Source organism: Bos grunniens, chromosome 3 (assembly GCF_055505025.1).
Source record: "Bos grunniens cultivar Pamir isolate PY7600 chromosome 3, Bosgru_T2T1.0, whole genome shotgun sequence".
NCBI lineage: Eukaryota > Metazoa > Chordata > Mammalia > Artiodactyla > Bovidae > Bos > Bos grunniens.
The window spans coordinates 15102330-15128027 of record NC_141167.1 but is presented as its reverse complement, the minus strand read 5'-3'; the positions used below and the strand labels follow the sequence as shown (position 1 = coordinate 15128027).

At 52.4% G+C, this 25698-nt stretch overlaps 1 protein-coding gene across 2 annotated transcripts in view; it reads left to right on the top strand.

The window, feature by feature from the left end:
* The first annotated feature begins 7817 nt into the window (after positions 1-7817).
* LOC147375063 (bone morphogenetic protein 8A-like) overlaps positions 7818-25698 on the top strand; it is a 30670-nt gene continuing 12789 nt past the window's right edge. For both annotated transcript variants that reach the window (XM_086380763.1, XM_086380759.1), the window contains exons 1-3: positions 7818-8278; positions 23651-23840; positions 24271-24419. In XM_086380763.1, the coding sequence (XP_086236889.1) occupies positions 7942-8278; positions 23651-23840; positions 24271-24419 (676 nt within the window). In that variant the 5' untranslated portion in view covers positions 7818-7941. The remainder of the gene's footprint in view (positions 8279-23650; positions 23841-24270; positions 24420-25698) is intronic.

Sequence of the window (25698 nt, the reverse complement as noted above, 5' to 3'; positions counted from 1 at the left end):
TTGGCCACCTCATGGGAAGAGTTGACTCATTGGAAAAGACTCTGATGCTGGGAGGGATTGGGGGCAGGAGGAGAAGGGGACGACAGAGGATGAGATGGCTGGATGGCATCACTGACTCGATGGACGTGAGTCTGAGTGAACTCTGGGAGTTGATGATGGACAGGGAGGCCTGGCGTGCTGCGATTCATGGGGTCTCGAAGAGTCGGACACGACTGAGCGACTGGACTGAACTGAACCCAGGGAGGCAGGTGCCACTTACGCCATTCTGTAGAAGAGGAGTGAGGCTCAGGAAGTCCTGTGGCAGTGAGGGGTGGGGCTGAGATCCTGGGACCCCAGCCTTGGGCTAGGGTGAATGAGGAACAGCTGTCCTGCTGTTATCATAGCAATCTGCTGCTAAGTCAATGGCATCCCACTCCAGTACTCTTGCCTCGAAAATCCCATGGACGGAGGAGCCTGGAAGGCTGCAGTCTATGGGGTCGCTGAGGGTTGGACATGACTGAGCGGCTTCACTTTCACTTTTCACTTTCATGCGTTGAAGAAGGAAATGGCAACCCACTCCAGTGTTCTTGCTTGCAGAATCCCAGGGACGGGGGAGCCTGGTGGGCTGCCGTCTATGGGGTCGCACAGAGTCGGACACGACTGAAGCGACTGTGCATACAATTATGATCCCATCTCACACATGAGGAGTAAGAGGGTGACACAGGTTGGGGACATGTGTCACAGCTGGCATGGACCTTTGATAAGAATTCCTGCCTGTCTGACTCCAGAGCCTGTGCTCTTGACCATTACCTTACCCTCAACCATTGCCCTCTGCTGCAGAGTTTGTCATTAGGGTGTGTTCATGTGCATAGTTGTTGGATGATAAGATGTCTGAGGTACTCTATACCTGACCCCTGCACTCTGCTTAAACCATCTAGAGTGTGGTTTGAGTAAAAATGTCTAGGCGTTACTCTTGGTAAGTTTTTTCTTATGGTGGTAAAATGTACATAGCATGAAAGATACCATTTTAACTGCTTTTGGGTATACAGTTCAGTGACATTAAATGTATTGACATTGTTTTCCAGCCATCACTGCCAACCATCTTCAGAACTTTTTCAGCATCCCACACCGATTTCTTTACCCATTAAAAACAAAATAACTCCTCTCTCCCCTTATCCCCTAGAAACTACCATTTAGTTTCTGTCTCTACGATTCCGATGACTAGACATCTCATGTAAGCGGAATCATAGCATCTGTCCTTTTATGTCTATCTTTAGTCAAGCATAAGGTCTTCAAGGTTTTTCCATGTTGTTTGGTTCAGTTCAGTCGCGCAGTCGTGTCTGATTCTTTGCGAATCCTGCAGCACGCCAGGCTTCCCTGTCTGTTACCAACTCCCAGAGCTTGCTCAAACTCACGTCTGTCGAGTCAGTGATGCCATCCAACCATCTCATCTTCTGTCATCCCCTTCTCCTTCTGCCGTCAATCTTTCCCGGGATCAGGGTCTTTTCCAATGAGTTGGCTCTTCACATCAAGTGGCTGAAGTATTGGAGCTTCAGCTTCAGCATCAGTCCTTCCACTGAACACCCAGGACTGATCTCCTTTAGGAATGACTGGTTTGATCTCCCTGCAGTCCAAGGGACTCTCAACAGTCTTCTCCAACACCACAGTTCAAAAGCATCAATTCTTCAGTGCTCAGCCTTCTTTATGGTCCAACTCTCACATCCACACATTACTACTGGAAAAACCATAGCCTTGACTAGACGGTCCTTTGTTGGCAAAGGTCTATGCTTTTTAATATGGTGTCTAGGTTTGTCATAGCTTTTCTTCCAAGGAGCAAGAGTCTTTTAATTTCTTGGCTGCAATCACCATCTGCAGTGATTTTGGAGCCCAGGAAAATAAAATCTGTCACTATTTCCTTTGTTTCCCCATCTACTTGCCATGAAGTGATGGGACTGGATGCCATGATCTTAGATTTTTTGAATGTTGAGTTTTAAGCCAGTTTTTTTCACTCTCCTCTTTCACTTTCATCAAGAGGCTCTTTAGTTCCTCTTTGCTTTCCACCATAAGAGTGGTGTATATCAGGTTACTGATATTTCTCCCGGAAATCTTGATTCCAGCTTGGGCTTCATCCAGCCTGGCATTTTGCATGATGTATTTTGCATATAAGTTAAATAAGCAGGGTACATTTTCCTAAAGACTAATAAATCTAAACATCTCATATGCTATTGACCATATATACATCTTCTTTGGAGAAATGTCTATTTAAGTCCCTGGCCCATTTCTAAATTGGTTGTTTGCTTTATTGCTATTTAGTTTTATGAGTTTTTTATTTATTCTGGATATTAATTTATCATATACATGATTTGCAAGTATTTTCTTCCATTTTCTGGGTTGCCTTTTACTCTATTGACAATGTCCTTTGATAAACAGTTTCAAATTTTGATATCTAAAAGTCCATTTGATCTGTTTTTTTCTTTTGTTGTCTGTACTTTTATTGTCAGCTTGATAACTTTTTTTGTTATCAAGCCATCCCACATGGCTTGTGGGATCTCAGTTCCCCTGAGTAGGGATCGAACCTGGGCCATGGAAGTGAATGTACTGACAAGTCCTAACCATTGGACTACCAAGGAATTCCCATCACCTTGACAACTTTTAACTATATTTCTAACCATTCCAATATGGAGGTCCTTATCTCTATAGATTTCAAGCGATATTCCTCTTCAGTTGGGCCATTCATAAAAGGGATTGTGCGCATGTGCTCAGTTGCTCAGTCGTGTCCAACTCTTTGTGACCCTTTGGACTGTAGCCCGCCAGGCTCCTCTGTCCACGGGATTTTCCCGGCATGAATACTGGAGCAGGCTGGCATTTCCTACTCCAGGGGATCTTCCCGACCTGGAGATTGAACTCCTGTGTCCTGATTGACAGGTGGATTCTTTACCACTGTGTCACCAGGGAAGCCCCATAAAAGAGATATCCCCTTGCCAAGCGGTGAGATATGTGTGCTTGTCTCAGGGAGCACAAGTTGGGGGAGGCCCTGCTGATTTCAGGCCAGTTCATGGACACTGTGCAGGTCTTGCTCCACTGGTAGTACAAGACAAAGCCAAAGCTGGCTGAGGACCAGCCGGTGCATGGGGATCTCAATCGCATCACGAACCTCGTGGATGCCCAAGGTCAGGGATGAGATCTGGGCTGCGTGGAGGGCGAAGCCATTGGGTCCTCCACCCATGTGTGCCTGCTGCTTGTGCTGCCCTTCTAGTGGAGAAAGAAAGTTTCAAAGAGTCTCTGCTCTTTGGAGAGGGGTCTCCTTGCTCTGTGTGTTTAAGCAAAACTCCTGCCAGGATTCTGCATCAGTCACAAAGAATTGACCAAAGTTGGTTTGATTCAGATTCGGCAACATGTGAACTTCATTTTGAGAGGTTCCTCCCACCTCCACCCCCATCCCTGGTGCAACCATCCACTGGTATCATGAGTCACAAAATGGATTTAATTTCAAATGGACAGATGCCCTTTTCCATTGACTCCCAAGATAAATGTGAGGACCTTTTAACCACTTTGGAACCATAAGCATCAATATTTAGAATAGCATGAGTCTGTCATTTTTAGCTGCACAAAGCCCTTCTGTTTCAGTAGGATGGATTCACATGAAATGACACGTTTATCATTATCTCTGATTAACATTTTGCATATTGAAGTCTAATGTCTACCTGATATTAATACAGCCCCTCTAGCCTTCTTACTCTTTTATTTGCATGATATATTTTTTCCATCCATTTACTTCCAACTTGTGTTTTGTATTTACAGTGAATCTTTTAAATGATATGATTTTGAAAAGATTACGAAAGTGAAAGTTGCTCAGTGGTATCCGACTCTTTGAGACCTAGTGGACTATACAGTCCATGGAATTCTCCAGTCCAGAATACTGGAGTGGGTAGCCTTTCCCTTCTCCAGGGATCTTCCCAACCCAGGGATTGAACCCAGGTCCCCCGCATTGTAGACACATTCTTTACCAGCTGAGCCACTAGGGAAGACCAAAAATACTGGAGCGGGTGGCCTATTCGTTCTCCAGGGGATCTTCCCGACCCAGGAATCGAACCGGGGTCTAGCTTATCATTTGTTCTTGCTTTCCCCCCACCCCTAAATCCTCTGACAATCTCTGATTTTTAATTGGCGTATTAACAGGAGGTAACCTGACCCACTGGCTGGACATTCCCCATGAAGACAGGACTGTCTCATCGTGCTAGTTTTTTCTTGCCATGTAATCACACCTTGAGACCACGATGGACTGAATTTTCCCAGAATCCTGGATGCGTCCAGGAAGGTAAGTGAGGCACTTAGAGGCCCCTGAGTGGTCATTTAACGAGGCATTATGGTGCACCTCCCCCAAGGCAGCATCGAGACCTGACATGGTCATGACACAGGACCTCAGGACAGGATCTTGTGACAGTGTTCATATCTGTGATGGGTCCTCAGATCATAAAATGCAACGATTACATGTATGGGTGATAACACTGAAGAATCTCCACTTCTGTGGTACCTCTTATAGGAAACTGTTTTCTCTTTTATTTATTTAGGCCATGTGGCACACCTTATGGGTTCTTAGTTCCTCAACCAGGGGTTGAAACCAAGCCACAGCAGTGAAAGCCAGGAATCCTAATCACCAGGCCACCAGGGAACTCCTTCGTCTCTTTAAAATTGCTGTCTCTTTTTCATATTCTGTACGGAGTAGGTCTTGGCAATCATAAACTTAACTTTGTGGTTTCGGTCATGGAAATTCATGGATTTGCATTTGTGTTTGTTGTGCAAGAGAGCCAGGCACACAGCTGGAGAGGGAAGCTTGCTGGCCACTGACCCCCACACTCCAATACAGCTTTGGTCTATTGTTTGTTGCTCCCAGCAATAGTGAAGAATTCTTAATGGAAAGAGTCATGAACTGGAGGTTACTCTTTTCTCAGAGACTAGTAAATTCACAGATGTTTATTAAAACCCCAAACATGAGCCTGGCACTGGGATCTGAAGGTAAATTGACATGACAACTTCTGTCTTGAGAAATTCATAGTGGAGGACTTCCCTGGTAGTCGAGTGGTTAGGAGTCCGCTTGCCAATGCAAGTAAGACGGGTTCAATCCCTGGTCTAGGAAGATTCCATGTGCCAAGGGGCAACTAAGGCTGTGCGCCACAACTACTGAGCCCACGTGTGGCATCTACTAAAGCCTGCGTGCTCTAGAGCCTGTGCTCTGCAAGAAAAGAAGCCACAACCACGAGAAGCCCACGTACCACAAGAGAGGAGCCCCCGCTTGCTGCAGCAAGAGAAAGCCTTCGTGCAGCAGTGATGACCCAGCACAGCCAAAACTAAACAAATGCAAAAAAAAGTCCACGGTGGAGGAATGGATTCAGGGGAGGAAATGTGTGCAAATAAATGCCCTTCAGTTTGATAAAATGAATGAGCTGGTGGCGGGAAGATCTATCTACCCACGAAGGTGGATAGGGCATCAGGTAGATGTGTTGCTTCAGCTGTATCTTAAAGAGAGCTCATGCTTGACCAGACAGGCAAAGGGGATCTACATTCTTGGTAAATGAAAACAAAGTTCAGATGAACAGAAATGTCAAGAGCAGGGCTGGTGAGGGGACCACAGGCAGTCCCCTGTGACTAGAGCAAAATGTACACTATTAATGGCTCGACATGATTGTGGAGAGGGGTCCAGCCATAGGGACCAGGTGATGGAGGCCAGACCACTGAGTGCCAGGCACTTGATCACATACTGCCCTCCTAGTCCCTTAGATGTGGTCCTCAAAACACCCCAGAATCATCGTCAAATGCATTTGGAAGACGCTGAACTAAAGCTAAGTAAATTTCTTTATTGCAGGACTTCCCAGAGCCTCACACCAATGACATTAGGGCTTGCCCAAGGAGGGAATGTGTAGTGTTTTCTAAACTCCTTTTTGTAGGAACCCCCTCAAAAACTTGTTTGAGAAATTCTGCTATAAGCGATGAAAGACTGTGAAAGATTTGGAGCTGTTTAAAGAGTTCAGGTTTTTATTTAGAAATTCAGTCTGGGGAATGAGGAGTGAGAGAGGGATGTGGTTGAGATGAGAAGCAAGGAGACCATTTGGAAGCCTGTTACAGTGGTTCAGGTAGGGGGAGATGCTCCATAAACCAGGTAAGTGTGGTGTGGGATTCAAGAGGCATTAGAAGGTACAGTCAGTGGTAGACTGAACTGCCATCAGGAGGGAGGGCCTAGGTCAACAACAGGGTTTCTGGCTTCAGTCACCTCTTGTCAGGCATCCAGGAGAAGGTCTGTGCTGGGGATGTATTTGAGAGTCCGGCAGGACCGAATGATGGCACCAGTCTCAGATGGATGAGCTCATCACCAGGTAGAAAGTCTAAGGAGAGCTGCTGCTGCTGCTAAGTCACTTCCGTCGTGTCCGACTCTGTGCGACCCCATAGACCGCAGCCCACCAGGCTCCCCCGTCCCTGGGATTCTCCAGGCAAGAACACTGGAGTGGGTGGGTTGCCATTTCCTTCTCCAATGCATGAAAGTGAAAAGTGAAAAGTGAAAGTGAAGTCGCTCAGTCCTGTCCGACTCTTAGTGACCCCCTGGACTGCAGCCTACCAGGCTCTTCCTTCCATGGGATTTTCCAGGCAAGAGTACTGGAGTTGGGGGGGGGGGGCATTGCCTTCTCCGAAGAAGGAGAGCAGGACTGAATAAACGCGGTGAGAAAGCACCTAGGAAAGAGCAGGCTATACAGAAGGGGATAGTCAATCAAGGAGCTTCCGCGACGATCCTTCTCTCAAAAACCGCTGAGGGCCGTGATAATTAAGACGCGCAAAAAATCAGGAAGGGCGCCAGAGCTCCTTGACCGGAGGCATATCTCGCGCACGGCTGGACCGCACCGGGGTCCGAAGGGCACACAGCAAACCTGGCGGTGACAGCGCGGCTGCTGGAGCTGCTGGGACGGCCGGCCAGAGGCGCTGATCCAGAGCGCGCCGGAGCCAGGTGGGTGGGCGCGCTGGGAGCAGTGACCCGACAGGTGTCAGATGTCCTGGAAGGAGCCCCCCAAAAGCCCAGAGCCCGGCCAGGAGCTGCGGTGGCGAGGAACTCCTGCCCGGATGCTACTGGCGAAAGGCTGAGCTCCACTCTCTAGACTTGGCTGGTACCCGCGAACCCCTCCACCTCTAGATTAGCCTGAGACGTTTCGGGCCCTGGGGCGACACCCCATGCGCCAGGCAGGGCTTTCGGGTCACTCCACGGCGGGACAGAGAGTGTGGATCTCGCCCCGGCAGGGCGATCAAGAACATGCTCCGTGGGAGCGCAGGGTCTGATCTCAGATCGCGCCTGTACCCTGGGTCGCCAGACCCAGTCCCCGCGCCCTCCGGACAGCGCACCCAGAGTGGGCAGCGGAACCCAGGACTACAGCTAGGCCCCTGACGGCGGGGCTGCGAACTCCTCACTCGTTCCGCCAGCCACCTACAGGCGGGTCTCACCTTGGGGGCGTCACGACCCGCCACCCAGCGCCCCTTCCTGGGGCACAGGTTCCGAGCCTTGTCCCCGCCCCTGCGCCCCCATTGGTCGGGTCCTGGGGGAGGGACCCGACGGCTCCCAGCTGGACAGAGAGAGGCGGCCGCGGCCCCTCGGAGCGGTACAGACTCGGTCCGCACCTCGCCGAACCCGACGGCAGCTCTCCCTGTGCCTCTAAGCTGAGCGGCCTCGGCGGCAGCTGGACTGTCGGGCGCAGCGGAACGGACAGACTAGCCGACCGTCCCTGGTTCCCGGAGGAGCTCCTGCCCGAGGCGGTGCGGCAGCAGCCGACGGTCCGGGAGCTCTAGGGACCGCGCCGCGTCCGCGGGCGACCCACGCCCCGTCCCATCGGCCCCAAGCCAGGCCCGCCGCGCGCCGTCGGGGCGGCCCCGATCCGGGCCCCGCTGGGAGCGGATGCGCGCGCGGTGAGGCCGCCGGGTCCCGCCATGGCCGCGCGCCCCGGGCCGCTCTGGCTGCTGGGCCTGGCGCTGTGCGCGCTGAGCGGCGGCGGCGTCCCCGGCCCGCGCACCCCGCTCGGCTGCCCGCAGCGCCGCCTGGGCCCGCGCGAGCGCCGCGACCTGCAGCGCGAGATCCTGGCGGTGCTCGGGCTGCCCGGGCGGCCCCGGCCCCGCGCGCCCCCCGCCGCCGCCCTGCTGCCGGCGTCCGCGCCGCTCTTCATGCTCGACCTGTACCGCGCCGTGGCCGACGACGACGACGAGGACGGCGGGGCCCCCGAGCGGCGCCTGGGCCGCGCAGACCTGGTCATGAGCTTCGTCAACATGGGTGAGCGCGGGCCCCGGGCGGGCGGCGGCGACCCCGGGGGAAGGCGGCGGGCTGAACGGCCCTACCGGGGCTGAGCGCGAGCGGCAGGGGCGTGTGCGCCACCTCGCGCAGGGGGAGCGCCTGCTGGGGGCGGGGAATCACCTTGTCGTGGACAGGGACCTGCGGCAGGAAAACCTGCCCGGCTCAGGACAGCGAAGTCTTAGAGATGTGGGGGTCGGTGAGCTGCTGGACCGACAGGGACGCACGAGGAATGTGAGTCCCCGAGGCGTGTGCCTTCACCCGCCCCCGAACACCCCCGACGGTAAGATCCTGTAGTGTTAGGTGGGTGCGGGTAGTGCCAGGAAGACAGTCCGGTCCTGGCGAGACAGATGAGTAAAAGGCTGTGATGCTGTCCCTGTGATAAGGGCGGTATGAAGAACAGGACAAAGTTCAGCGTGGAAAACCCTGTCACGTCATCAAAGCACCAGAGTTGAGGTGAGGACCCAGATGTCCTGAGCCCACATTGAGCAGCCTCTTGCCTGGGTCACCTAGGGGTGGGGGCAGGGGAGGGGAAGGCGTAGACTCTGAGTTCAGTGGGGCAGGGACTGTGGTCTTGTCACCCTGGGCTCGCATCTGGGACTTGGCTTGTCATGGAATGAGTGTCCAGCCCCAGTGAATGACCCGATGGGCAGTTTGGACCCCCTTTGTTCTCCCAGGCAAAGCCCAGCTTTTCTTCTCTGCCGAAATTATACTCCAAATCATGGAGCCATTTACCCTTGAAGTTCTCAAAGATCATCTTTTCCATAACTAAACTCTCTTAATCTACATTCATGAACATAGGTCTCCCATCCACTTTGCTTCCTGCCTGAGGCCAGTGAGGGGCATGGATCTAGGCTGCGGCAGACACCAGGCTAGACCTGGGGACCAAGGACCATAGCTCAGGCCCAGGTGGGGAGAGCTGTGGGACCCAGAGCAGGGAGAGGCCCCTGGCCAGGGCCACCAGCCTCCCTTCACCTTGTAACCCCCCAGCAACCCTGTTGGCAGACATGATATTCATCCCCATCTCCCGGATGAGGACAGTGAGGCTCAGAGAGGCAGTGTCTTGCTCAGGACAACGTGACCTCTGTGTGGCTGAGCCGGGACAGGCCCAGGTTGTTTGGCCTTCCATCCCGGGCTCAAGGAGGTGGCAGTTCTGTGTCAAGGGGGCAGGCTTTCATGGTGGAAAGAGCTGTCAGAGGGGTTTCGGCAGAGGGACTCAGGGGTCAGAGTGACAGCAGGTTTTATGCATCTTCAGCCATTTGCTTCCTATGGTAGGGCAAGAAGAGGGGACTGTCAGGGAAGCCTGTTCCCCTCAAACAGCTGGTGATGGGCTCAGGTGGGAGCGTGAGCAGCAGGAGGCAGCTGTTAACCTCTGCTGAGATCCCAGTGCCAGCTCGGGACTTGGGCTGGTGGGTTCTAGATGCCGCCTCCCTAGTTAGAGGTGGGGTGGGGGACTGGGGACAGAGCCATCCATATGTGGAACTGAGGCTGGAGCTCTGTGCTGGGGACAAGCTGACTCCGGGCACAGGACCAAGAAGAGCTGTGGATACAGCCCCCCTGAGAATGCCCGCATGGGAGCCCTCCATGTGTGAGTCACCACCTAGCCCAGGTCCCTCTCTCCCCAACACCCCCTGGGGCAAGGGGTACACGGCCCTGGTGGGAGCTGCTGCTGTGAGTGAGCAGCACCCTGAGCTCAGGACCTGGTTCCCCTCCTGCTTCTGCTGTGTGGTCCTGGGGAAGTCCCTGCTCTGTCTGAGCCTCAGAGCTCTCCTTGTAAAATGGGGCTCCTCACAGTCTGTCCTCAGAGTTGTTGTGAGATAGGTTGATAGAGCAGAAAGTCAGCTCCTTTTTCGGGGGAACCCAGCCCTGGTCAGTGCTGACCCCAGCCTCTTGCAGCTGCTGCTCAGCCTTGGTATGGATGTGTGGAAATGTTCTCACCTGTCTTATAGACACACGAGACCCAGAAACAGATTTTTGAAGCCATCCAAAGGTGTCTGTCTCTCTGTTTTTGAATAAAAATTAACATTTGAAGTTCCATAGTTCTTTGAATACTCATTTCATCCATGTAGCAACTTGTGAAGCTGTTTTACCAGCCATGGGCTCAGAGAGGTTAAATAAGCAACCCAGGGCTACACAGCACATCCGCGGTATCATCCAGACCATGGACTCCAAATTCCAGTTTCTTCCCACGCCACCTCCGCATGTTTCACGGAGATCTAAGGCCTGTGACGCTGTGGATTAACAAGCTGATCTTTGTTCAGGGGAAGCCTGGTGTGTGGGCAGGTCCAGCCAGCTGTCAGAGAGCTTTCTTTATTCTGATGTACTAATTGCACTAGTAAAACTTCTTCAGTTGGAGCAGTTTAACTGGTAATTATGTGGGCTGATGTGGGGATTAGGCAGCTACCAGCGTTGTTTCCTCCTTTGGAGGCCCCAGCCCCAGGCCCCTGAAGGTCGGCGGGCCCTGAACCACCCTGGAGTCTAGCAGCAGAGTCGCTGTGGCGTCAGCGCCCACGCCGAGGCTCCCACGCCTGTGGCCTCCAGCTCCCCTCTGCTGCTGGCCTCACTGGCTCCTGAGAGGCCAGGCCTGGGGCTTGCTGGGCCTTGACCATCAACAGCACCTGTAGGACCCAGAGGCCTGGGCCTCTCAAAGGCTTCCTTCCAGGGGTCGGGCCTCTGTCCGAGGAGACACTTCAGGGGCCTACTGGAGGTGTCACTGCTGAAGCCTGTACTGGGGGCCGGGGCTGCGGTCAGAGCCGGGCCCTGCCTGGCCTGCCTGTCAGTCTCTCCCTGTGGACTCTTGGCTCCCACTGGCCAGAATGTAGTGATGGGGCCGGGACCTCGAGGAGTGGACAGAGCTGGTCCCTGGTGTCTCCTGAGCTCTGGGGAGGAGATCCTGAGCTGGGAGGCAGCACCCAGGGTCTTGGCCCTCCTGGGCCTGCTGTGGATTCCTGCACGTCCCTCCCTTATCTGGTCCCTTCTCAGCACACTGCCCACCCCTCCGCCCAGCTCAGGTGTGACCAGCTGCACCCCGAGTGTCTCAGGCTGGCCCGGCCCCTCCAGAGAGAGGCAGGAGAGACACCTCTGGCATTTCTCCTGAATCCTTCCCCACCTCCTGTCCGCGGAGCAGGGGTGCCCATGCTCCAGACTGAGAAACTGAGGCACAAACAGCACTGCAGGCTGACGTGTCGTCAGAACTGAACGGGACCGTCTTCTCCTTTGTTCTGACCTTCCCTGAGCTGGGCTCACTCATTCCCGTGGTCCCGGGCAGCTGAGGAGAGGGGTGTGAAGGAGCTGAGCTCTTGGGTTCAGGAGAGGCAGGGCTCCGTGGGAGTGAGGGCCTGCCCGGGTCCTGTTCATCGCCTGACCTTAAAGGAGTGACCCCTCACCTCCATGAGCCCCGGGGTCACTTACTTTGCTTCCTTACTACAGAGTTCTTTCATATTTTCCTGAATTCACTCCACAAACGGTCATGGGGCGCTTGCTCTGTGCCGGGCTCCATTCTAGCTCCTGGAACGTAAGAGGGAACGAAACAAAGACCCTCCTTGTGGAGCTGACCTTCTGGTGGGAGACACGTACCTGCACCTCAGCTGCAAGGTGACTGTCACCTGGTCCCCACAGTGGCGCCCTCCCTGGGCATCAGGAGGGGGTGGACAGTGTGAGGACGGGCAGGACGGGCTGGGGTTCTGACCCGGCCTCAGAACTTGCTTCTTGACTCCACCTCCTACTCTCAGTGTGGTCTGGACTCTCCAGTCCACCTCTCGGAACCTCCGTCTCCTCCTCTATAAATGGAGACACTCATGGTACCCACCCTAGGACGTGATTTTTAAAATATCTTTGTTTTGGGATTTACAGAACTAATGCATGTTCACTAAAAAATTTATGCCATATAGATTCATTATAGAATTTCATTATAGAAAATTCAGACCATGTGTCTAGAAATATATCATATGGAAGCCTCTAGTAATCTTCTGTGTACCTCAGAGAGAACCAGTGTCTTAATCCTTTAGCATAACCCTCCCCACAACCAACCCTGCTTTTTAAAAATTAATTAATTTGGCTGCATTGGGACTTAATTGCATCATGCAGTATCTTTGTCGCAGTGCACGGATTCTCTAGTTGTGGCATAAGGGCTCAGTATTTATGGCACACAGGCTTAGTTGCTCCACAGCATGTGGGATCTTTCCAGACCAGGGATCAAGCCTGTGTCTCCTGCAAGGTGTATTCTTAGCCACGACCACCAGGGAAGTCCTTAGCTCTGATTTTTTTTTTTTTTTAATCAATTTGTGTTAATCTTTTCTAAGATCTTAAGTGGGATCTAAGCGCCTGCTGGTTGGCCATTTTGTCTTTCACTTAATAAATCCTTTATCCATCTTGAAAGTCGAATATTGGAATGACCACATTATTTCTCTTTTTATCTATCTACGTTTCATTTATTTATTTTCATTTCAACTTTGTTGTTGTTCGGTTGCTAGGTCATGTCAGACTCTTGGCAATCCCATGGACTGCGGCATGCCAGGCTTCCTTGTCCTTCACCATGTCCTGGAGTTTGCTCAAAGTCATGTCCTTGGAGTCAGTGATGCCATCCAACCTCCTCATCCTCTGTCGCCCCCTTCTCCTCTTGCCCTCACTCTTTCCCAACATCAGGGCCTTTTCTAATAAGTCGGTCATCACATCTGGTGGCTAAAGTATTGGAGCTTCAGCATCAGTCCTTCCAATGAGTACTCAGGGTTTATTTCCTTTAGGATATTTCAACTTTATTGAAGCATAATTAACATATAAAATTCTAAGTTATTTAAAGTGTACATCAGGATGGTAAAACATCCCCCCATCCAGTTAACACATCTCATCACTTCACATATGTGTCCTTTTTTTGCATATGTGAGAATATTTAATTTCTACTCTTTTAGCAAATTTCAGTTATACAACACAGTATTATCAATTGTAGTCACCAAATTTTACACTAGATCCTCAGACCTTATTCAATTTATGACTAAAAGTTTGTACTGTCTTACCAACCTCTCCCTATTTCTCCCATCCCCAGCTCCTGGCACACACTTTTTCTACTCTTTTGACTTTTTTTAAAAACCCGCATATAAGTGATACCATGTCATATATGTCTTTCTCTGGCTTATTTCACTTAGCATAATACTCTCAAGTTTCAATCCATGTTGTTGAAAATGACAGGATTTCCTTTTCTCTCATAGCTGAATAACATCATATATATATATGTATATATATACACACATAGATATTATATTTATATATATGCTGTATCTTTTTAAAAATATTCTCTTTTTATTTGGCTGCCTTGGGTCTTAGCTGCAGCCTCTGGGATCTTTTGCCGCATCGTGTGCACTTCCCTTAGTGGCACACGGACTTAGTTGCCCCACCCACGTGGGAACTTAGTTTCCTGAGTGGGAAAGCGGATTCTTTGCCACTGAACTGACAAGTACGTCCCTGCGGTATCTTCTTTGTTCATCTGCAGATGGACCCTGAGGCTGTTTCCATGTCTTGCTATTGTGAATAGCGCTGCAATGAACATGAGAGTACAGATGGCTCTCTTTTTTAAAAAACTGAGCTGTAAGTGCCATCATCTATCAGTTTCCGGTGTACAACATAATGATTCAATATTTGTGTTGAATACATAGTTATACTTTTTTTACTCCTTGATGCTTTCTTTTTATTTCCTTTGGATATATATCCAGAAGTGGGATTGCTGGATCATATGGTAGTTCTATTTTTAATTTTTTTTAGGAACCTCTATACTATTTTCCATAATGGCTTCACCAATTTACATTCCCGCAAAGAGTGCACAAGGGTTCCCTTTTCCCTACATTCACTATCTCTTATCTTTTTGACAATAGCCATTAAAAGAGGTGTGAGGTTTTATCTCATTGTGGTTTTGGTCCTGTTGGCCATTTGTGTATCTTCTTTGGGAAAAGGTCTATTCAGTTCCTCTGCTCATTTGAAAAACTGGATTGTTTGAGGTTTTTTGCAGTTGCATTGTAGGTGTTCTTTATATGTTTTGGATATTAACCCCTTATCAGATATGTGGTTTGCACATATTTTCTCCCATTTAGTAGGTTGCCTTTTCATTTTGTTGGTGGTTTCCAAGAGTTGGAAATGGGTCTCTTTTCTCCAAAGCCCTACCTGCCACCAGGGTGGTGCGCCCTGTGAATCCCTGACGACTGACTACTCCTGTCCAGCCCCCATCTTCTCGGTCTTTTCTCACTCTTCTGGGGTAAATGACTACTACTGCCCCTGGGTGACAGACGAGAAGCAGACTGTCAGCGTCTAAGTGACTGACCCAGGGTCCCGGGCACCCAGATTCAAAGGAGCAGCTATGAGAGCTGGGTCACAGCAGCGAGGAGGGCTGACCTTGGTAATGGAAGAGCTGAGCTCGGAAGACCAGGGTTTAATTCAAGGTCTGCTACTTGAGATCTGTGAAATTTTGAAGAGCTTACTTAAAGTCTTGGCATCTCAGTTTCATCATTTTTCTTTCTTTTTATTGCTGTGGCTGGACCGGGTCTTTGTTGCAGCATGTGGGATGGTTGGCCTTCCTCGTAGCGTGTGGCATCTTTAGTTGCAGCATGCGAACTCTTAGCCGCGGCACGTGGGACCTAGTTCCCTGACCAGGAATTGAACTCTGGCCCTCTGCATTGGGAGCGAGGAGTCTTAGCCACTGGACCTCCAGGGAAGTCCCTCCTCATTCTAAAAATCAGGATAAATGATATCTGTATCATAGTACAATGGGTAAATAAGTAGGTTAAGACACTGAAAAACTTAGCAAGTGCTTGAAAAGTGAAGTCAGCTGTGTCCACTCTTTGTGATCCCGTGGACTATAGCCTGCCAGGCTTCTCCATCCATGGGATTTTCCAGGCAAGAACACTGGAATGGGTTGCCACCTCCTTCTCCAAGCAAGTGCTTGGCATTGCTCAACAAACAGCAGCCAGAATGGTGAGGAAGAGCCTGCTGTGTTTATCTACCTTTCCGCCCCCATCATTCACTTGAGGACCTGGAGCTGAGTGGTAAGAGCACAGTACCAGGATCAGATCCCCATTCCACTGTGTACTTTTTAGTGGATGCTATGGTGCTGCCCAGATCTTCTCTTTGGGGTTGAGTCACTCATTGCCCCAGCTGCCTAGAGAGTGGGTCTGTCCCTAGGCATCAATCCACTAGCTTCTTGCTCAAGGTTGGGTACCCTCCCTGGGGTCACCCCACATCCAGTGACAGGCTTATCAGAATATAAATGCCCAGCCTCATTGCCTCAAGGAGGGACAGTTCTGGAGGGCCATCAGCCCCAGAGTTCCCCAGGCAGCTGGAGTCGCTTGGCCCTTTTGTGATTGCATCACCTGTGCCCGCTCCTGCTCCCTGCATTCCCTACAAGAACCCTCTCCACTAAACCTTCCCACTCAGTCTGTGGCCCAGGAAGTCTGGCCTAGGATATATTTATATGATTTTTAATACATACGCTTGTTTATGGCTGCACTGGGTCTGCGTTGCTGCGCAGGCTCCCTCTAGGTGTGGTGAGCAGAAGTTAGTCTCTAGTTGCAGTGTTCAGGCTTCTTACTGTGGTGGCTTCTTGTAGAACATGGGCTCTAGGTGCAAGGGCTCAATAGTTGTGGCATGTGGGCTTAGTTGCCCCTTGGCATGTGCGATCTTCCCAGACCAGGGTCCAAAACCGTGTCCCCTGCATGGGCAGGTGTATTCTTAACCACTGGACCACCAGGGAAGTCCCCTATTTATTTGATTTTTGTGTAAGTTATTTACTGCTCTGTGCCTCAGATCCCTCATCTGTAATACAGCCATCCTAGGATGGCTGTGAGCGTTAAATGACTTACTCTACATAAAGGGCTGAAACAGTGCCTGGTAAATGCTCAGTAAATGTTAGCTCAGTTTGTTTGTTTGGTTTTAGCCCCAGTAAATCCAGCTGGTAGTGACAAGACCTAAAGTAAAGCACAGTTATTTTCTTTGACTGCTGGCTCTGTCCCCTGAGCAGCAACCATTCCTTCAGAACAGTCTAGGGCTCCAAGTACAGGAAGAGTTCTAGGGAAGCCAAAGGCTGCAAGACCCAGGTATGGAGAAAGTTGGATCCCTCAGCCTGTGGTCATACCCTCACAAACACTCCTGGGAACCCAGTGTGTGCTCTGGCTCTCCCTGGTTATCTTGGTGCCCACTGCAAAGCAGAGTTGAGCCCAAGGTCCGCTCATTACAGTGGGAAAGATAGGCCCACAGACAACCCAATATAAGTGATCACCAAGTGGGAGAAATGGCCATTTCCCCACTCAAATGTGACCATGAAGGCTCTGTACTGCAGAAGAGAGACCAGATCCCTCTCTCATCAATGGGAGATGAACAAGGCCAGAAGACGGGGAGGAATGGCCTCTTGGCTGAGGGACAGGGAAGTCTTGGGAGGAGGTGGAGTTATGCTGAACCTTGAAAGAAGGGTAGAATTTAGTTAGAAGGGGGTGAGAGGAGAAGGTGAAGAAGCAGAGGGGAGACATGGAGGTGAAGAAGCTCTTGGTCTGTTCTTGGAACTGCAGTTCCTCACATGAAAACCCACTCCTGGCTCCTCTTGCTTGAGGTCCTTCTGTGTGTTTCTTCTTGCCAGCTTGGTACTCAACACTCAGCTCTAGTCCAGTGCCACCCCACGGTGTTCCCTTGACACGTCCCCGACCTGCTGAGGCCTTAGATGAGGAGAAGGGAAGTACACTTTGCAGACAGACACACCTAGATGTCATCCCACCTTGGGAGTCCTGGGTGTGGTCTTGTGCAGATCGGCCACCTTCTCTGATCTTCAGTGTTCTAAGCTCTAAAATGCAGTGAATAATGCTTCTTTCCAGGGTTGCTGTGGTTGCCAGCCTCCAACATGGCTCTCAAAGAACCCTGCCTCCTGGTTTTCACATCCTTATGCCCCCCCACCTCCGCCATGGGACAGAACTGGTCTGTGTGACAATAGGGATGCTGTGTCACTTTCAAGGTTAGGTTATAAAAGACTGCAGCTTCCATCTTGAGCTCTATGTGTGCCCTGCACCCCTTACCCCCAAGTGGGGGGTGATCATGAGGGAAGATCATGTCGTGAGAGGTCCACAGTGGGAGGCTGCTACCCTCAGCCCCAAGCGTGAGCTGAGGATCTGTTCGTCCCAGTCAGGTCTCCAGGGACCTCAGCCTCACCCGACAGCTTGCCTGTCACCTCATGAGAGACCCTGAGCCAGCGCCACCCAGCCAAGCACCTGGATTCCTGACCTTCAGAAACCATGTGAAATAGTAAGTGCTGGTTGTTCTCAGCTGCTACGTGCGGGGCGATTTGTTACACAGCGATAGCTAACTAACACAGTTAAGTAACGATGAGCAAAAACGCCCAGGATGCCCCCACCTCTGCCACCCTGCCAAGAAACCACGAACAGTCTGAAAGCAGGGACCAAACTGGCTCTCATGCCTTCCCCCAAGCTGTCCCCCGACCCCTGTGTGGTCAGCTCTCAGGGAAAGTGGAAGCAGTGGGAGGCAGGGAGCACCGAGAGCCAGGGGAAGGAGACAGAGCAGGGCCAGCCTCCCCGTCTGTGCGGATCACACTCCCCTCCCCTGGGACCCGAGTCCCTGCAGGGCCCTGCCTGGAGGACCATGGTCTCAGCAAGTTGCTCTCAGGCAAGAAGAATCTTGTGAACAGGTGACCTCCCTTCCCATCCCAGTATCGCCACCAGAGCAAGTCCAAGTCCAGTCGTTTCACACAGGCTCCAAGTCTGCAATTCCACGTGAAAGACCCCTAACCTGACACATGATGCCCGGCGGTCCTCTGCCCCCCTGGGCCTCAGTTTCCTCATCTATGCAGGGTGGCCCTGAAGGCCTTTCCAACTCCCACCAAAGAACATGCCCCCCGCCCTCCCCGCCCGCTGGTGGCCCCCTACCCCCACACCCCAGGGGTGAGGCAGGCTCGGGGAAGGAGCACACGGCCAGTCCTCACAGGCACGCACTCCCTGGGGGACAGAGGGCGTGTGTCACCATGACCACGTCCTTCTGGAAAGCCCCACAGCTCAGGTCTTTCCCGGGTTGACCTGGAGGAGCCGCATCCTCCTTGCTCACATCTCCTGGGATCTATTTTTGGCCGTGGCGGGCTTGATGTGGTGCGGCAAGCGGGTGCCGCTTTTAATTTGGGCTCTGAAGCCGGCTGAGGTCTGGATGGTAATTATGAGCATGGAGCCATTTATGGAAACAGGTCCTGAAAAAGTCAGTAATGAGAACTGACTAAAAATGCCCCAGGATGAAGCAGTGCTGAGATTCCTGGCTGGGAGGGAGCCCTTCAGGAGGCAGAACTGGGAGGTGATGGAGTCCACGGCTCTTCCACGACCTGGGGCCGCAGAGACTGGGTCTTGTCTTAGGTCTGAGGGGCCCCTTGGCCTCGTTACCAGTGGGACCAGCCAGACAGGCCCAGCCCGTTCGCCTCTGGGGCCCCGAGGGAGCCTGTCCTCCTTGTCGGACTGTGAACAGAGGCGAGTCCCACAGCAAATTGAGAACATGGGTCCTTCAGATGGAGGCCTGAGGTGACCTGCAAGCCACTCCCAGACCAGCAGGACACCTCAGTTCAGGGGCTCCACTGCTGGACGCTGAATCGCTGTCCTGGGGACCAGGGGCCCTTGGGAAAAGGGGCCAGACATCCCCTCTCTGGGCGCCGGAGACATGAGGGACTGGATGAGCAGAGCGCTGAAGCCTCCCATTTCCACCCAATTGTTCAGTCTCTGCCTCCAAATTGGTCACCGTCCAGAGGACAGATGAGCCAGGGATGGGGACCCTGGGACAGGGAAAGGGAGAGACTGGCAGGCTGATGTGTGGGGTCAGGGGAGGGCAAGGGGGCTGTTACAGCTGGACTGAGAAGAAAGTAGCCTTCATACTTGGTGGGATGGGGCAACCCCTGGGAGAGGGCTTCAAGGAGGGTCTCCGGGGTAGGGTGTTTACACCAGAGGGTCCAGGAGACCATGAGGATGGGCCAGGCCAGCTCAGGAGGCCTGGAAGCAGAGCCAAGCTTAAGACCCTCCTGTGGGCCCTGAGGGGCTAGGGAAGGGCTTCAGAAAGGACTGTCAGACAGGGCAGAAGATTCCAGGCTCTTAGCAGCCACAGCAAACTGGGGGAAGTTGGTGTGTTTTGAAGTCTTACTTTTTTGGTCAGAAAGAAGGTTCAGATTGTCCGGGTGACTGTAAATTTTGTTGAGGGCACAAAAATAGCCAAAGCCTATGTAGGTTTCTGGGCGGTGGACGTAGGGTGTGGCATCTGGAGCTCTAGCCTGTGAGTGGTGGGTGCAGGGCCTCAGAAGTGGAAAGGCAGAATGAGGATCACGGACATGGTGTCGGTGGCCGCCTCCTGCCCACAGAGGGCCCTTCCCTCAGCAGGAGAACCTGCAGCTGGTTTATCAGAGGCTGGAGGAGAAGGTTGAGGCTCCAATTAGCACTTACTGGTGAGTCATGTCTGCTCATTGTTCGGAGGGCCACATTAAGGTGATCCAGAAGGTAAATTCATTTGCTGCTGCTTCCCCAGACAGAAGGAATTGGCAACCCTCTCCAGTATTCTTGTCTGGAGAATTCCATGGACAGAGGAGCCTGGCGGGCTACAGTCCATGGGGTTCCACAGAGCCGGACATGACTGAGTAACTGAGCACACCCCCTAGACAGAAAAGCTGGATCAGTGATTAAACATTTTGGGCAGCTTTTATAATTTTTGGAAAACAAATATGTGCCTGTGGAGCCAGACGTAGCTTTGTCTTCTCTCTGTGCCCAATGAAGAGCTTTGTGGCTGTCCTTTCATATTTTTGCCAGTGTGTCTTTGGAACTCTTGTGTCAAAGAATAAATTCAGGATATTGCAAAAGCATGTTGCCAAAGTCCTCTCCATGGTTCCTATCAGCACCATATATGGGAATATGCACAACAGCACTTACTTATTTCCTTCTCGCAGGTCATGCTAAGCACCCACGGACAAGCCCCCCAACCCCTTCCAATTCCTTGAGCCCAGGTCACTCTGTAGTTCACTTACAATAGAAATGACAGCCTCTAGTTTACTTGTCTTGTTTGTTTCCATTCTGTCTCCCCCATTAGACTGGAGACACTATGCATGCACCATCTTTAAAAAAAAAATTAAATTTATTTATTTGACTTCACTTAGCTTCACTTAGCTTCACTTCACTGGGTCTTAGCTACAGCATGGTGGTGGTTTATTCACTAAGTCATATCTGACCCTTGTGACCCCATGGACTGTAGCCTGCCAGGCTCCCTGTCCATGGCATTTCCCAGGCAAGAATACTGGAGTGTGGGTTGCCATTTCCTTCTCCAGGGGATCTTCCCAACCCAGGGATCGAACCCGTGTCTCCGACATTATAGGCGGGTTCTTTACTGCCGAGCCACAGGGGAAGCCCCAGGATCTTTAGCAATCACATGTGGGATCTAGGTCCCTGACCAGGAATGGCCCCTGGGCCCCTGCATTGAGAGCATGGAGTCTTAGCCACTGGACCACCAGCAAAGTCCTTTGAGTGCACTGTCTGGTTCTGTCTTGTTCATTGCTGTGTTCCCAGTGCTCAGAACAGTATGCTTTCACGTACAGTAAGAACTTGATACATTTGTTTATAAATTGCACTTGATAAATGAATGGATTAATAAATGAATGATGAGTACATTCGTTTAGATAACAATCACTCAAAATCTCCCCTTCCCCTCCACCCCTTGATCTTGGAACTGCTAACACAACCTTTCACATCTTCGCTCAAAGTTAGGAGAATGCAAGTCAAACTCATCCCAAACTCCTACTGAACAGCCATTCCTCCCAGTCCATTGCCTGACTGTTTACAAAGTTCTTTCATGACCTCGTGAGGAAAGCTGGGCTGTCTCCTCATTCTCAGTTCACACAAGAGGAGACCAGGTCCAGAAGGGGAATGTCCATTCCTGGTTAGTTCAGGGACAGGCCTGCAAGGAAGCCCTGACCCCTGGCCAGAGCTCTCTGGGCTGCCTTAGGCTGCCTCCCTGGCCGAAGCACGCTTGGTCTGCACAGTTAACAAGGGGGACAGAGGTGCCAAAAAATATTTTCTTAGAACACCAACTTTTGGAAAAATCTCTCTCCTAACTCAAGGCCACAGGCACTGAAAATCCAAAGTGGCCTCTCCCTCCCTCCCCACTAACCCTAACCCTAACCAATTTCTAATGAAAATCATTTTCCTAAAAATGTCCCACCGCCAGCACTTGCCTGGAACAGCTGGGGCAGGCAGTTTCCTGTGCGGGAACTATGGGGTGGGGGTTGGGTGGGCATCGCTTTCACAAACCCACAGCACGGAAGCTGGGAGCTGAGGTCAGTACAGGGGAGCATATGTGGGCCCCCAGGTTAGCAAGGGAGGGAGGCCACAGAGCTTGGTGCCCACGGAGCTGGCAGGTCAGTGGTTGTTCCCTCAGTCCTGGATCCAACGTGAGTCAGTGTCAGGCCTGCAGACAGGTTCCCAGGGACCCACCTGTCAGCCCCCTCTGTGCCTTGGGGGCAGATACACCTAAGGATGCTTTGAGAGGGGTCCGGCACAGGGCATGGCTGGGCGACCCCTTTTCATTCTTGGGGTCACTCCCTGGAACAGCCAACAGCCTGGACCTATTTCACCCTGCAGATCAGGGCTGCTTCCATAGCCACGTAACAAAGGTGGTCTCTGCAGTTACCTAATCCACGGAAATTGTCCCCAAAGCTGTGTATGTGTGTGTCTGTAGGGAGGAGGGGACTCGTGTGGTGATATTCATGGCGAGCATCACTTGGTGAAGGTCCGGAACCCTGCCCACCAGGCCCTGCCTGTGTGGGAGGACCTGGATCTGCCCGTGTTGTGCTGCCCACGAAACAGCCTGGCTCTGGGTGGGCATTTGCTGCGGGTCCAGCCCCCATCAGACGATGGGGGTTCTGTTCCCTCCTCCCTGGTCTGGGGATGAAAAGCCCATCTCCTTGCCAAACACGTGTGTCCACTGGCCCCGCCCAGCACAGCTGTTTGCCCATCCCTGGACCAGGTCCCCACCGCGAGGACAGGAAGTGCTCCCACATCCGCCTCCAGCACCAGCCTGGTGACTTGTGGTCACTGAGTCCAGTAGCCAGAGAGAGAATTTTTAAAAAGACTCACAAACATGTAATTAAAATCTCAGTGTTGGTTTTAGGGGAAGGCTTGGGGCGGCTCCCACCTCTGCTTTGTGGAAACACAGATTTTTAGTGTTTGAAAGTGACAGGAGGCTAAGTGAGACGCCCTAAATATACTGTCCTGGGCATTTCCGGCAGCTGGGGAAATGTGGGATTTACTCCACTCCTGCGGTCTCTCGCCCAGACAGTGAGAGCAGCCCCGCCACCAGCCCGCCTCGGGTCCCTGCAGTCTGGGCTTTACCCTCGCCTCCACACACAGCTTCCACTCCACCCTCAGACCACGACCCCCTGCTGCCCAGAACCCTGGCCCTCCACTGGTCAGAGCACAGCCCACGCTCTGAGGCCAGGATTCCAGCCCTTGCAGCTGGACCACAGCCAGACTCACACCACGAGCCCCAGCTCCGCACACCTGTGCATAGAGGTCCCCTCTGCCTAGAAAACCTGTCCTCCCAAGACTCCTTCCCGTCCTTCAAGGCCAGTCCAGGTGTCACCTCCTCCAGGAAGCCCCCTCAGATCACGCCATGGGACCCTTCAACTTCCCCCGCACTTGACACAGCATCTTTGGGAGCTGTCATCTTACCTCGCCTCTTTCTGGTCCTTTCCACATCTCCCTCAGGTCCCCCTCCTCCTTCCCCTTGTTCCTCTCCCCCTTTGCTGGGTGTTATGACTGTTTCTCCTTGCTGGTGCCATTGTCCCTCAGCTCTAGATCTTTACTAACACTGGTCCCTGCCTCTGTGGTGTCTTCTCCCTTGACATCATGGCACATCCACACTCAACCCCAAGGCCCACAAAGTCAGCTACACGCCCAATCTCCCCTCACCTGCCATCCAGACACCAGCAGGCTCTGGGAGCCCTTGTCCCACTTGAGTGCACTCAGTTATGTCTCTTTTCTGCCTTGGGTCTGAGTCTGTCTCCCCAGAGGAGGGACCTGTCCTGTACCCCATCTGTGGGTCCAGTAGGATGCTGAGTGGGGCAGGCTGGGTTTGGGGCCCGGGGGCCAGACGTGGACGCTGCCCTGCGGCACTGCCACGTGCCGGGTGCTGAGCCAGGCATCTCACCACACAGCTCTCGGAGCCCTCTGAGCACCCAGGAGGCAGAGCTGAGACAAGCCTGTTCTCGAGGAGGGAGTCAGTCCTGCCCAGACTGCCCAGGCCCCTGGCTCCCTCCCTGGAGCCCGAGCCCGAACCTCGAGTGACCGCCAGCCCCACTCTGTCTTGCAGTGGAGCGCGATCCCGCCCTGGGCCACCAGGAGCCCCACTGGAAGGAGTTCCACTTTGACCTGACCCAGATCCCGGCCGGGGAGGCCGTCACAGCCGCGGAGTTCCGGATTTACAAGCTGCCCAGCACCCACCCGCTCAACCAGACGCTCCACATCAGCATGTTCGAGGTGGTCCCGGAGCAGTCCAACAGGTGCCTGTCCCACACCCCCACACACATCTGCTCAAATCTCTGTTGGAGTGTCTGGTCCAGCCAGCCCTGGGGTGCATTTCCCAGAAGACAGAAGGGGAGCTTCCTGGGCAGCCCACCCTCAGAGAAGAAAGTTTGGCCCAAGGCCTCGTCTCACCACGGGGACAGGCCAGCATCAGTCCTGGATTCAAGTCCCCACTTTGCTCTCTTGGCTGTGGGACCATGGATGGGTCACTGAGCTCCTGAGCCTCAGTTTCCCCATCTGTACACAGGCTCTGTAACATCTTTGTAGAGTAGACAGTGAGATAAGGCCTGGAAGGCACCCAGGCCAGAGCCAGGCGGGTAGATGCCCCACTAACGGTCCCCCGGTGGGCACTGGAAACACAAAGGCAGCTGTGCCGACCCTCGGTTAATTGTTCTTTCGTGTCCACAGGGAGTCTGACTTGTTCTTTTTGGATCTTCAGACGCTCCGATCTGGGGACGAGGGCTGGCTGGTGTTGGACGTGACAGCAGCCAGTGACCGCTGGCTCTTGAGCCGTAACAAGGACCTGGGACTCCGCCTCTATGTGGAAACAGATGATGGTAAGACAGGGCTCAGCATCGAACCTTCCCCTGGGGGCTCCTCCAAGGAAGCTGCTGGCAGCAGACACAGCTGGAGCCCCCTCATTTGGCCCCGGAGGGCTGGCCTTTCTCAGTGGAGGGGACTCAGCGGGTAGAGGACGAGGGTTCCTCAGTGCAGGACAACAGTAGGGCAGGTTGCTTGCCTTTCCAGGCCTCAGTTTACTCACCTGTAAAATGAGGATTCATGCCTTCATTCATTCATTCAGCAGGTGTTTGGGGGAGAGCCTCTTTTATCCCGGCAGTGGGACTAGAAACCCTGCAGGTGGGCCCACGTTGGTGTGTCTGAGGTGCGGCAAGGGGTCGCCGTGGCTGGAGCACAGAGGGCCAGGGAGCGACTGTGAGGAGGTTGATAGAAGTGGTCAAAATATAAAGTATGAAATCAGTATTATTTTATTTAAGAGCAATGGAGGCTGGCAGGATCTGATTCAGCTTTTTATAAAACAACCCTCCGAGACACTCCCCTGGATGGGGGTGTAGCCTCTCCCCCTCCTTCAGTGTGGGCTACACTTAGTGACCTGCTTCCAAGGTGTGCACAGGCTGAGGCAGTAAATTTAATTTATAGGGGAACCTCAGCAGCACCCCCTCAGCCAGGCGCTCGGGCTCCCATGAACACCTCGTGTAGCTCCCAGACGAGATGAGAACCCTTTACCTCCATGGTCTTTTTCCCTGAAACCCAGAACCCCAGGCTGACCATGAGAAAAACAGACACCTTGAAACTGAAGAACATGCCACAGAATACAAATACAAAGACAAAAACTGTCAAGGTCATCAAAACCCACAGGAAATCTGAGAAATTCACAGCCCGTAGGCGCATAAGAAGTTGTGATGACTAAGTGCTATGTAGGACCCCGGGTGGGATCCTGGAAAAAGACACTAGAGAAACTAGTGAACTCGGGTCAGTCATGGTGTTTAGTAAATAATAAGACACCAATGCTGGTTCATTAGTTGTAACAAACATTGTTCAGTCACTAAGTCCTGTCTGACTCTTTGCAACCCCATGGACTGAAGCCCACCAATCTCCTCTGTCCTCCACTATCTCCAGAGTTTGCTCAAATTCTTGTCCATTGAGTGGGTAACAAATGTACTATAGTTGTTTAAATGTTAACACTTCCCAGGGGAAACCTGGTCTGGGTGTATAACTATCTCGGTGTATTTTCTATGAATCTCAACTATGGTTAAATGAAAAGTTCATTTGTCTTACTCATAAAATAAAGACCCCCTGACTTCAGTCAGGAGAGTA